We start from the raw sequence: 11,585 nt of genomic DNA on the forward strand, positions 1-11,585 counted from the left end.
AGGTAACGGCGGCGCGGTCGGGGCCGGTTCCGGTGGCGGGGCCGGTTCCGGTGGCGATGAGCGGCGGGTCCGGGCGGCAGCAGCGGCGGCTGGTGCTGCACGTGGACCTGAACAACACGGTGGTGGCGGCGGACGCGGTGTCGGGACAGGGCCCGCGGGCCGCCCTCAACACCTTCCTCAGCACCGTCACCTGGGGCCGCGCCGGGGCCGCCGGTGAGCGCCGGGGCCGGGGGCTGCGGGGCCGGGCGGGGGCGGCGGCGGCTGAGCGGGTTCTCTCTTGCAGGCGAGTGGCAGTGGGTGAGCGACCGGCCGTCCCTGCGGCCCCCCTGCCCCGGCGCCCTCAGCTACTACAGCCGCCACGGCCGGGATCCCGCCTTCACCGACACCGGCCCGGGCCGCCGCTTCAGCGGCCTCCACGCCCGACACCTGCAGCTGCTGGAGTGGCCGGGCCGGTCGCACGACGTCTTCTCGGTGCAGGGGGAAGCCGGCAAGCGCTACCACCTGCTCCTGCCTGCCTTCTTCCGCCTCCTGGACGCCCTGCACCGGGACGCCAGAGCGTTCGCCGTCGTCTTCAGGACCTTCGGCACCGACCTGCCCCGCGCCCTGCAGGCTGTCAGCTGTGCCCTGGCCGGGCAGCACCCCCAGTTCCCCGCCCTGCGGGACGTGCCGGTGAGTGATCCCCCGAGCACACCGCAGGCTGCAGAAGGGCGACCTGTGCAGAGCTCCCCGTGCCGGGCTGCTCTGAAGCCGCCAAGCCAGCTTGCTGTTAAAAATACTGGTTTCTGCGGAGAGAAAATGCAGCGGCTTCTCGGGGTGAAGCTGTTAGCAAGGGGGAGCACATGTGGGAAAGGTCTGCTTTGGGGTATCCTGGATGGGACAGAGCATCCCTTCTCCCAGAGAGGGGCCACAGCAGCAGAGCGAGGCTTGCTGGCTCAGAGCCCATCACAGCCGTGCTCTGTCTCTGGCAGCACACTGGGCAGGAACGAGCTTCAGAAGCTCTTTCACTTGTTCTGTGGAGCATTGAAACAGGTTGCAACAGGGGCAGCGTGCAGCTAGGAGCTCATTCCTTTCCGTCCCCAGGGAGGGCATCTTGTTTTCCCTCCAACGCTATCTTCCCATGCTGTGGTGGTGGGGAGCCCCACCCGCTGCTTGTTGTCTGTGCCAGTGCACAGAGCAACCTGTCTGCTTTGGAAACCTTTCCTCTCCTGCTTTCTGTGGTCCTGCAGCTCCCGGTGGACCTCACCCCTGGGCAGATACGCTGCAGCAAGCGAGAGGTGGTGCTGACGAGGGGAGCGGAGCGGCTGACCAGCCGGGAAGGTGCAAGGAAGCTTTACGAATACTTCAGCTCTTTGGAGGGAATCAGAGGCTTCCAAGACCACTTTGACTGGTGAGAAACAGGGCACTGAGGAAGTGGATTGAGCTTTTCTCCTGTCCCATGATTCTCTGAGGTCTTTAAGTTGTGGCGGCCCCTGTCACTGCTCCCCATTTTGCCTACAGGAAGCCTGATGAGGCTCTCACATCTTTCCTCAGGTCCTCGTCCTCTGGTATACTTCCTGGTTTTCTCCCAAGACCCTCTGATTTTTCACCGTGCCCCAAAATGCTTCTCTTTCCCAGGAGGCAGCAATGGGCAGAAGGACAGGACAATCTCCATCCTGCTTCCCTGGCTCAGAGGTTGCCCTGAGCCCGCAGTGCAGCCTGGCCAGCTGTCACTGAGAGCTGTCACCCTCTCCTGCCCTGACAGTTCCTTTTCACACTTGCTGTTTCAGGTGGGCCAGAAATCAGTTCTCTTCCCGAGGTGGGAAGCCCCTGTGGATCGACCCCCATGATCCCAGCGTTCACCACATCTTCATCGATGACAACATCCGGCTGGACGATGCAGACACCATTGTTCATCCCCAGGTATGCGGTTGAAGGCCCCTCCAGTGCCAGCTGTGCTGGAGGGTGTCCCTGGGTGGGGACATGTTTTCTTCCCTTTGCATAACTGTGAGAGCACGGGAAGGGTGAGATCGGCCGTCAGCAGAGAACAGCAGGTGCTGGCTGCCTGTGCTCTCTGCTGAGCACCTCTGCTGTGCTGGACGAGTCGGCTCTGCTCCCGGCAGCAGTGGCAGCAGCAGCCAGCCTTGGGCACAGCCGCAACTCGTCTGTGGCACTGAATCGGAAGGGAAGCGTTTGTGGGGGAGGACACTTGGAAAAGAGCATATTTGTGCAGACAGAAATGCACCTGGCAGTTGGGCAACTGTCGATGCTCTAACAAGAGCCACAGATCCACAAGCAAGGCTGAATCCCTGACCGTTTCCATCTGGGAGGAGACAGCACAGCAGAGGGAACCTGCGGCAGCCAGTGAATGATTGGCAGCATTTGCCAATTGACAGCTGAGAAGTGGCAGGGCATGGAGTTCTCATTGAATATTTCCTTCCATACAAGCTCTCTCAGCTCACAGATTTATAGCTGGTGGCAGGAGTTGTCGCAGCCTGGAGCAGACCTGTCAGGAACAGGCTTTGGTCTGCGCTCTGCCTGATTCGGGGGAATTCCTGTGGATGGCTCTGCTGAGAGCCCGAGGCCCCTGCGTGCAGCAGCTGCTGCCTGTGTATCTGCAGCCGCCGGAGCGTGGCTCATGCAGCTCCACTTGCTGCAATTCAGCCTCAGGCTGTTTCCCTAATCAAGGATTTCCTCCTTTCACCATCTGTAGCCAGCATGGCTGGTCAGTTGGGCTGCTCGACTCATGGCAGGTGTGCAGCCACCCCCAGGGCTGCCCCCACCCTGGGTCAGACAGGCAGGATCACATTCTGGTGGCAGCAGATCTCACTGGGGTCTGGGCGGCAGCTGAGCATCTCACCACCGGGGCTCGTCCCCACTGCCAGGACTTTGCTGTCCTGCAACCAGGATCGGTAGGGTGGACACCAGCTTCCCCTCCTCTTGCGTCAACAGCTCTGCAGGGCTGTCCCAGTGTCAATTACAGTGACAGAGCAGCGCTGGAGAGAAACAGATTGCCAGGTGAACTCAGGCTGTGGTGAAGATCAGTAGGTGAAGTCCCTTTTACCTCCTGTGTGACAAGCTGTGTCAGCCAGAGGAAGAGCTGTTGGCAGAGGTTTTCCTGGGGTCGGCTGCTCCACAGAGCCGTTTTCTTTCAGCCACATGGTGTGGCCTGTTCCTTAGGGAAGCCCCAGCCACGCGCTGTTTTGGAGCCAAATGTGCTTTCTGGGAGGGAGGGGAAATCTGGAGAAACTTCACCTTCTGCTGCTGGAGGGGAGATGGGACCCCCTGCCCTCTGCCACCGACCCATAGCCGACGTGAAGGCTCCCGTCTGAGGAGGAGGGCAGGGAGCGCTGCACGGAGCACTGCAGGGTGCATGCGCTGCTGCCAGGCCCTGCGCTCATGCTGGGCATGGCCCTGGCACTGCTGCCTGCAGAGGGTGTGAGTACTTCTGCGCGCTGCTCTCTCCCCACAGGTGTTTATGGAGCGGGGCAGCAGGAACCCCAGGCGTGCTCCCACCTCGGAGCTGTACGACATTTGCCTGGTGCAGACCGACCTGCTGGAGGCCATTGCTGACCAGGACTATTTCCTGCGCTGCGTGAGGAGGTGCGAGGAGAACTACGACCGCTACCTGGCCTGCACGGAGGAGGACACGCTGAGCCAGCAGGGGGATGGATAGCAATGCCACCTCGCAGAGTTGAGGGGCTCTGGATTGGGACACCTCTTGCTTCCTGCTGCATGCAGGCAAAGTCCTGTGCTGGGCTGCTGCTTCGAACTGTCCCCTCTCCGATGTGTGATGCGCCCACCCAGTCCTGCCAGGAACCTCCATGCCCAAGCACCATGGGAGCTTGTATGACTGGATCCCTGGAGGAAACAGCTTTCCTTTCCTCATTAGTGCTGTGGGGAGCTGGCTGCCTGCCTGGCAGGGCAGGAGCCACACTAGTGCTCACACCTCCCTTCCTGCTCCCGTACCGGTGGCCGATGCAGAGTGGGTGCTGGGGTAAGCGCAGTGTTACCGGTGGCACACCCGGGCACTGATTGCACTGCGGTGTTGTCCTTGGCAGAGCTAGTGATGCCATGTCACTTCTGCCTGTTTTTAAAGCAGACCTTTCTAGCTTGTTTCTGGTGTGTGTTTCCTGCCTGCCCTTGGCTCTGCCCATGCTGGCGGCTGGCAAAGGTGACAGTAATGGGTTCGGACCCGTGAGCACCTTCCTAACGCTGCTGAGACACCGCAGCGTGGTTGTGCTCAGAGTGGGGCTGAGCTCACGTCCTGTCCCCGGCAGCCCCACAGGGAAGACGAGCAGGGGCTGCTCTTCGGGGCGGGAGGGTGGCTTGCGAGCCCAGTGCTGGGGCGGCACCAGCAGCGTGCAGCTGGGGAATGCACAGCCGGGGGAGGGGGGGTCTCTCCGGCTCCTCTCCCGTGGCGGGATAACCGGGGCAGGGGCACGGCGGGTCGGCAGCAGCACCGAGGGGCCCCGGGAGGGCCGGGCGGAGGGGAGGGGGGCCCGGCGGGGGGGCCGGGGCGGGCGCGGCGCCGCCCCCACCAGCAGCGGGCGGGCCCGGCGCGGGCGGCGGCGCGAAGCGGCGAGGAGAGCAGCGGAGCGGGCGGAGAGGTGAGCGCGGCCGCGGTCCCTGCCCCGCTCCCGGTAGCGGGGCGGCGCGGGGAGCCCCGGAGCGGCGGTCCGGGGGGTGCGGGCGGGAGCCCGGGGAGAGCCGGTGAGTGCGGACGGTGCACCGGGCGGTGCGGGCTGCGGGTGGGAGCCACTGGGAGTGAGGTCGGTGTGCCGGGAGCCTCGGGGAGCGGAAGCCTCCGGGGGATACGGGCCATGCGCTGGGAGCCCCGAGGGGTGCGGGCAGAGAGTCCCGAGGAGCGGGAGTCCCGGTGGGTGCAGGCTGTGCACCGGGAGCCCCAGGAAGCTGGAGCCCGGGTGCAGGAACCTCGGGGAGCAGGGTCCCCGGTGAGCATGGGCAGAGAGCCCTGGGAAGCTGGAGCCCAGGGAATGGGAGAGCTGGTGGGTGCAGGTGGGGAGCCCTGAGGAGCAGGAGCCTGGGTGGGTGCAGGTTGGGAGCCCCAGGGAGGTGGGTACAGGTGGGGACCCCTGGGGTGGTGGGTAAAGGTGGGTGCAGGTGGGGAGCCCCGAGGAGCAGGAGCCTGGGTGGGTGCAGGTGGGGAGCCCAGGTGGGTGCAGGTGGGGAGCTGCGTGGAGCTGTCACACCACCAAGGGGGGCTGGCTCACTGGGGCTGGGGGGAGTGGTGGGTGACTGGGCGCTGACTTGGGTGCTCTCCCCACAGGAGGCGGTGGGCAGAGCTGGGCCAGCACCGAGCCGTGCCGGATGGGTGACACGGCAGGCCCAGGGCCCGGGGACACCTGGGGTGGCTGAGCCGGCCCATGGCGGCAGGCGCGGGTGCCTTTGCATGGGCTGCCTTCCCTGCCATGCCCACGCGGCGTGTGTACTGCAGCGCTGTGCACCGCGACGGGCAGCTCTTCGTGCTGGGCGGCTGTGGGGGCGGTGGGCGAGCCCTGGGTGCCACTGAGGTGCTCGACATCGCAGCCCAGCGCTGGACCACGCTCCCACCGCTGCCCACGCCACGGGCCGGCGCCGCTGCTCTCTCCCTGGGCAAGCAGATCCTGGTGGTGGGTGGCGTGGACGCGACGCAGAGCCCCCTTGCCTCCGTTGAGGTCTACCATGTGGATGAGGGCAAGTGGGAGAAGAAGGCGGCGCTGGCTCAGCCCTCTATGGGCATCTCAGCTGTGCAGAGAGGTGAGGGCTGGTGTGAGGCTTGGCTCCACAGCCTGGAGAAGCAGGGATGCCAGGATCAGGGATGCTCAAGTGGGGTTTGAATCCTGCTGCTGCTTGGGATGTAGCACAAGGCTTTCATCCAGCAGCTGAACTTGCTGCTGAATGGCAGGGTCGTGCTCCAGCCCCAGCAACCCTGTTGCAGCCCAAGGCTGGTTGATGCGGAGCCCCTCTGGGCACAGGAGCCATCCCCAGCTGCCCTGGCTGGGAGCCGTGCTGGGGCAGCCACGCACCCTGCTCCAGCCCAGCTCGACGTGCTGTGCGTCAAACATGTTGTGATTCTTGTTCAAAGTTTGCTGAGCAGCCCCCGAGCCTTGCACAGCCTGGCAGCCTGTGTGTCAGGAGCTGGGGTTGATCCTCACATGTGGTGCCCATCTCTGCTCGCTGGCTGGGGATGCTGTGGCACGGCTCCAGGCTGCAGCAGGCTGGGCAGGGCGGAGGGGGCAGCAGGGCAGTGGTGGGAGCGGGCAGAGGTGTTGGCCGTGCCGGGAGCAGGAGCAGGATTTGGCAGCATGACTGAGTTGCCATGGTGTCTCCAGGGAGATGGTACTGCCGAGAATAATTAGAGCCGATGGCCTTGTGCTCCGCTCTGTGCCTGATGGATGGGATGGAGAGGGGGGTGAGAGGGTCTCAGCAGGGTCAGGGCACTGCTGTACTAAGGCCTGGCTGCATTCGTTGTCCCCTGGCCACCCTGGGGTGGCAGCTAGCCATGGGACTCAGCAGCGTCCATGCTGCCTGCCCTGGAGGGCATGGGAGGGCTCCCCACCCTGTGACACTGCCCACAGTCACCCCAACCTCACCACTGCTTCTTTTGCAGATGGGGCCATCTACGCGCTGGGGGGAATGGGTGCAGACACCTCTCCCCAGGCCCTGGTCCGTGTTTACGAGCCAGCGAAGGACCACTGGCAGCCACTGCCCTCCATGCCCACTCCCTGCTACGGGGCCTCTGTCTTCCTGCAAGGCAACAAGATCTTTGTCTTGGGTAGGTGCTGCTGGGGCAAGCTGAGCATCCCTCTGCGCCCCTGCCCTCTCCTTCTGCTGCCTCCCCGGGCCAGGGAGCGACCTGGTGCACCCCAGGGTGGCTCCATGCTGCCCTCCCACCACAACGCTGCAGCCAACGGGCCCCATCCTGCTTGCTGAGCCCACCAATGGTGCTGGCTTGGGGCACCGACAGCCGCAGCATCTCATCTGTGCACAGGGGGCCGGCAGGGCAAGCTGCCCGTTACCGCCTTTGAGGCCTTCGATCTGGAGACAAGGAGCTGGACGCGCTACCCCAGCGTGCCCAGCCGCCGCGCCTTCGCCGCCTGCGCCATGGCTGACGGCATCGTCTTCAGCCTGGGGGGGCTGCAGCAGCCAGGGCCCCACAACTTCTATTCCCGTCCCCACTTTGTCAACACCGTGGAGATGTTTGATCCCGCACAGGGTGAGTGCCATGTCCCTGGGTGGGGCAGGAGCATCCCCGGCAGGTCCCAGATGCCACCCTGAGGCTCGGTGAGGGGTGTCCATGCCCAAGGGACACAGTTCACCCAGGCTCTGACCATCAGCCCCTTACACCCATGGCGAGTCCTGCCCTACGCTCCCTGGCTGGGGAGTTGCTGGCCCAGGGGTGTCCTGACCTCCGTGTGCGGACAGGACTGCTGGTGGGCGATGCTCACACCTTCTCATCCCCAGGTGCATGGAGCAAGTCGAGCCGTGCCATCCGCATGAGGGAGAAGAGAGCTGACTTCGTGGCTGGCTGCCTGGGAGGAAGAGTGGTGGCCGTGGGTGGCCTCGGTAATGCCAGGGGTAGGACTGTAGCCGTGTTCCTGTCCCCATTCTTTGTGGCACATCAGTGACCTGCGCGGCAGTGGGGAGGTCGGCTGTGTGAAACCACGGGAGTGCTGTGACACTGTCTACAGCTGTGTCCCTCCTGTGCCCCCCAAGTGCTGGGGTGACCCTACTGCCCTGCCCCACAGGCTGCCCCCACCGAGCCACTCGCCCCTTTCACCCCCCGGCCAGGCTTTCCACAGCTCATGTGCAGCACACCAGGCTCGCTCAGCCCTGCTGTGCAGGGCTGCAGCACCACATCCCTTTCCCAGGAGAGCTGGGGAAAGGTCAGTGCTGTCACTCAGCCACTCGGATGTGGTGGGGAGGGCTACACAGAGGGCTGGCGCCATCCGCAGCACCCCAGCCCTGCAGCAAGAGCTGCCAAACCCCACTGAGATCACCCATGGTGAGCCAGACCTCCTGCTGCAGGGAGGAGGAGGTGATGGGGAAGGCTGAGTGGTGCTGGTCAGATCCTTGCAGTGTGGCGTTGTTTCTGAGCCCTGTGGGTTGGGAGCTGCCCTCCTTTATTCTCTGGTGATGGCTGCAGGGGCAAAGCCCACAGTGCAGCATCGGTGCCGGCAGCTCTGTCTGTGGGGACACCGCTAATCCTTCTGTGCCCCAGTTAATTGCATCTGGGATCACAGAGCCTCCACAGCATGGGGCTCAGGGACTGACTGCCTCTGGGGGCTCCAGCTGGGGCATCAAAGGCATGCGTAGGGGGAAGGACAGTGCCTGGGGTTTGCAGAGAGCTGCGGGGGGGCTGATGCCAATCCATCTCCCACAGGGAACCAGTCCTGCCCGCTGGGCTCGGCGGAAGGGTTCAGCCTCTCGCGAAAGAAGTGGGAGCCGCTGCCCCCCATGCCCACCGGCCGCTGCTCCTGCTCCAGCTGCCTGGCGCCCAGCCTGCTCTTCATCATCGGTGGGGTGGCCCAGGGCCCCAGCGGCGCCGTTGAGGCTCTGTGCCTGCGTGAGGTGCCCTGAGCGGGGCCCCGGGGACCAGCCCCAGCCGAGCACCAAGTGCCTGAAGATGGGGACAGGGTGTGCACAAACCCGTGCGTGGGTGACCCAGCTCCTGGGAGCTGCCGTCCCATAACACCGGGTGCTGGAGCAGCCATGGCTTCTTGCCGTGCTTTGGAAACCCCTCTCAGCTCCTGCGCCACTGTGGTAATGGAGCCCCGGCAAAATCCTGCCTGTCAGGAGGGCCGCGGCTGGTGGCACAGAGGGACCAGCAGCAACGGGACTGTCACTGGCTGCGCTGCCCCGTCCAGCCCGGTCTGTGCCACGGCGTGTCCGTGCCCTGTGTGTAGCAGTGAGTGCTGTGTCGTCGTAGACCCAGTTGATGTCTCATGTAGCACAGAGGTGCCCTGTAGCTCAGTGCCTAGGAGGTGACGTAGCACCTCGAATAAATGAAACACGTGGAATTTTACCGCTGCTGGGAGTTGTGTCATCCCTGGTTATGCTGCTCTGAGCAGGGATGTGCCACAGCCTGTTGAGAAACCCCCTCCCAAGGGAGAGCCTGGGGAACCCTTCTCTGGCAGGGCCCTGTGCCATGGGGCAGGGACGGCTCTTGCTCCTTCCCCGCTGCCACGGCAAGCAGAGCGGGGGGATGTAAGGATCCAGCTGTCCTTTTGGCCCTCGGCAAAGGGACAAAGTTGGGTGAAGGCAGCAGCAGGAGAGGGGCTTTGCCAGAAAGAGATGGGATGCAAGAGAGGGCAGGGAATGGTGAGGGCTGCCAGGATGCTGAGAAATGAGATGCCTAACAATGCTGGGGTTCATCCAGCACCACAGCCTTGTCTCAAAGGATGGAGGGTGGCTGGTGCCTGGGAGAGCCGGATCTGGCTGTGTTCCGCTCTCCCGGACAGGAACACATAATCTCCCACTTACCAGCACCAGGAAGGGAAGGTGAGCTCTGTACCGGTGATGTTTGTCGGTGACATTCAGCGAAGACTGGTGGGGGTAACTTCCCAATTATTTGGTGCTGTGGGCTTGCCTGAGCCTCACTGGTCTCTGTTCCATGCAGAGTCATGCGCCCCACAGCACAGAGTGATGGTGACAAATGCAGGCAAGGGATTCGATCTTTTAATGATATGACACTAGGAGGATCTCACAGGTCCAGGTAAATATCAAGTGTGATGCCTGACCTTTTGGAGGAGACATCTGGCGTGATCCTCAGATACGTAGCAGGGCCGGGGAGATGGGAGAACAAATCCTGGCAGAGCGCAGCAGCATCCGGCACACTGCTGGGTCAGGCTGTGCCGTCTGCCGCGGGTGTCGTGGCATGGGGAAAGTTGGAAATGACGTAGAGAAGAGCATTCACAAGATGTTTTCAGTGTCTTTGCCCACCGCCTCTGTTGCCTGTCTGGCACAGTGACCGTGGGGTCTGTCCCAACGTACCACATGGCCATTTGTCTGCCTTTTGGGAGGAATATCCTGGGATACCTGGGCTGGCGGTACCTTGGCTGAATCCATCCCTGCGTCTGCCTCTGGAGTTGCCATAGAAACCACCACTGTGCCGGAGCCAGCATCAGCAGGCAGCCCCAAATCAGTGATTGAGCTGTACCTCGGCAGCTGGGGGGCTGAGCTGGCAGCTGGAAAAGCTCAGTGGATTGCGCTGTGCTGGAGGGGCTGGGCAGAGGGACCCCCTCCTCTGAGGACGATGTGGCTCCAGCCTTCTCCTACGAATATCACAGCAGCGCCTTGTTTTCACAGCCCTATTTTCACAGTGTTCCCTCACCTGCGCTCAGCCCTGGTGGAGTTTTCACTCCTGGGGTCCTGGGAGGTGACAGACCCCATGTGCTGCCACAGGCTGGGGCACCTCCCCGCAGCCTGACAGTGCTTTCCAGAAGCCACTGGGGCACGTAATAACTTCACTCTCACCGAAACTTTAGTCACAGGGACCCTAAATCATGGAAATGCACACCTGGTTAATAAGCTTTTCCCCCAGAAGCATCTCATGGACAGGATAAATCAGACACTGAGTCACCAGCAAATTGACATGCCCAAGTGCCAACGTTGCTGCTTTCCCTGCTGCTGACAGGGTGCCCAGCACAGCTCTTACCAAATCCAAAACCCACCTGGACATGACCCTGTGTGATCTGCTCTGGGTGAACCTGCTTTATCAGGTGGGTTGGACTGGATGATCTCCAGAGGTCCCTTCCAACCCCAACCATTCTGTGACCTCTCATAAAAGTGTGGATTGCTCAATTTTTTCTCTGCTTTTGGGCACAGAACCAGGATCCCACCCAAATGAAGGGAGAACAGCCAGGATGATGGCCAAGGAGATCTCGGAGTGTATGGAGAAATCTTCAGGCAAAGGGATGATGATCCTGACCACTCTTGGAGACTGACACATTATTAACCAAAGAGTTTCCGTGAGTTTCTAATGAAACGCGCTATGAAGAAAAACAAGTTGAGGGATGTACCAAATATATTGCTATCTCCTGGCAGATTCTGCTAATTTTTTACTAAATGAAAGGCTTCAAGTATCTGGCCATGCTCCCTAACGCTAGAAGCACAGCCTGTTACTTCAGATATAAGGAGAGCTACAAGCCAGTGCCTGGCAACGTGGCTAATCTCCCCAGAGTGCATTATGGATGGGGAGACTGGAACTGGAGGTAGCTGTCAAATCTATAATTAAAAAAATGTTTCCTTATAGAAATTTCTTTCCTTTGTCAGGAGAGATGGAAATACAAAAATCTCGTTTATCATACTCCACAAACTTGGTAGATGCTCAAACCAGAAAGCTCAAGCCACACCAGAAATAGGAATAGCTCTGTATAATAACCTAAAATAACATGCCAAGCCTTATCACCGGTGTGCAAAGCACCAGAAAATCCTCTCCTAAGGGCAGTGGAAGTGCTGTAAATGGATACAGGGCTCTACAGTCTCTTCTGAAGGGTGTTCTGAGCCAACTTTCCAATTACGAGCAATAAAATGATGGAAAATCACCATTTATGATGCAAGGCTGTATAGGACCTGGACACACAGCAAGGCTCTTGGCAGCAGCG

The 11,585-nt window shown here is 61.7% G+C and overlaps 2 protein-coding genes across 4 annotated transcripts; both read left to right on the forward strand.

Moving 5' to 3' along the window:
* The first annotated feature begins 10 nt into the window (after window positions 1-10).
* LOC309443379 (uncharacterized protein) lies at window positions 11-4,086 on the forward strand. The gene is made up of 5 exons (XM_082060281.1): window positions 11-213; window positions 284-669; window positions 1,227-1,387; window positions 1,767-1,899; window positions 3,449-4,086. Exons 1-5 carry the CDS (start codon window positions 57-59, stop codon window positions 3,650-3,652), a joined length of 1,041 nt encoding a protein of 346 aa, XP_081916407.1. The 5' UTR covers window positions 11-56; the 3' UTR covers window positions 3,653-4,086.
* A 445-nt stretch (window positions 4,087-4,531) lies between these two features.
* Window positions 4,532-8,991, forward strand: KLHDC8B (kelch domain containing 8B). 3 transcript variants are annotated; one of them, XM_082060276.1, is made up of 6 exons: window positions 4,532-4,586; window positions 5,267-5,736; window positions 6,590-6,754; window positions 6,971-7,195; window positions 7,444-7,557; window positions 8,363-8,991. In XM_082060276.1, the coding sequence occupies exons 2-6, from the start codon at window positions 5,364-5,366 to the stop codon at window positions 8,557-8,559; spliced, it is 1,074 nt and encodes a 357-aa protein (XP_081916402.1). In that variant the 5' UTR covers window positions 4,532-4,586; window positions 5,267-5,363; the 3' UTR covers window positions 8,560-8,991. The 3 variants fall into 3 exon arrangements, with proteins under 3 accessions (XP_081916402.1, XP_081916401.1, XP_081916403.1); XM_082060275.1 differs by having other exon boundaries at window positions 4,560-4,689; XM_082060277.1 differs by having other exon boundaries at window positions 4,560-4,689; window positions 7,444-7,545.
* The last annotated feature ends 2,594 nt before the right edge of the window (window positions 8,992-11,585 follow it).

The sequence above is a fragment of the Streptopelia decaocto genome (genome assembly GCF_964273445.1).
Source record: "Streptopelia decaocto genome assembly, chromosome: 8".
NCBI lineage: Eukaryota > Metazoa > Chordata > Aves > Columbiformes > Columbidae > Streptopelia > Streptopelia decaocto.

Bases quoted from the DNA above. Each gene is read 5' to 3' on its own strand.
- LOC309443379 (XM_082060281.1), top strand. From the start codon at position 57: ATGAGCGGCGGGTCCGGGCGGCAGCAGCGGCGGCTGGTGCTGCACGTG. The intron at 670-1,226 runs GTGAGTGATCCC...GTGGTCCTGCAG, and splicing joins CCGCCCTGCGGGACGTGCCG to CTCCCGGTGGACCTCACCCC. The intron at 1,388-1,766 runs GTGAGAAACAGG...TTGCTGTTTCAG, and splicing joins TTCCAAGACCACTTTGACTG to GTGGGCCAGAAATCAGTTCT.
- KLHDC8B (XM_082060276.1), top strand. From the start codon at position 5,364: ATGGCGGCAGGCGCGGGTGCCTTTGCATGGGCTGCCTTCCCTGCCATG. The intron at 5,737-6,589 runs GTGAGGGCTGGT...CTTCTTTTGCAG, and splicing joins CATCTCAGCTGTGCAGAGAG to ATGGGGCCATCTACGCGCTG. The intron at 6,755-6,970 runs GTAGGTGCTGCT...ATCTGTGCACAG, and splicing joins CAACAAGATCTTTGTCTTGG to GGGGCCGGCAGGGCAAGCTG.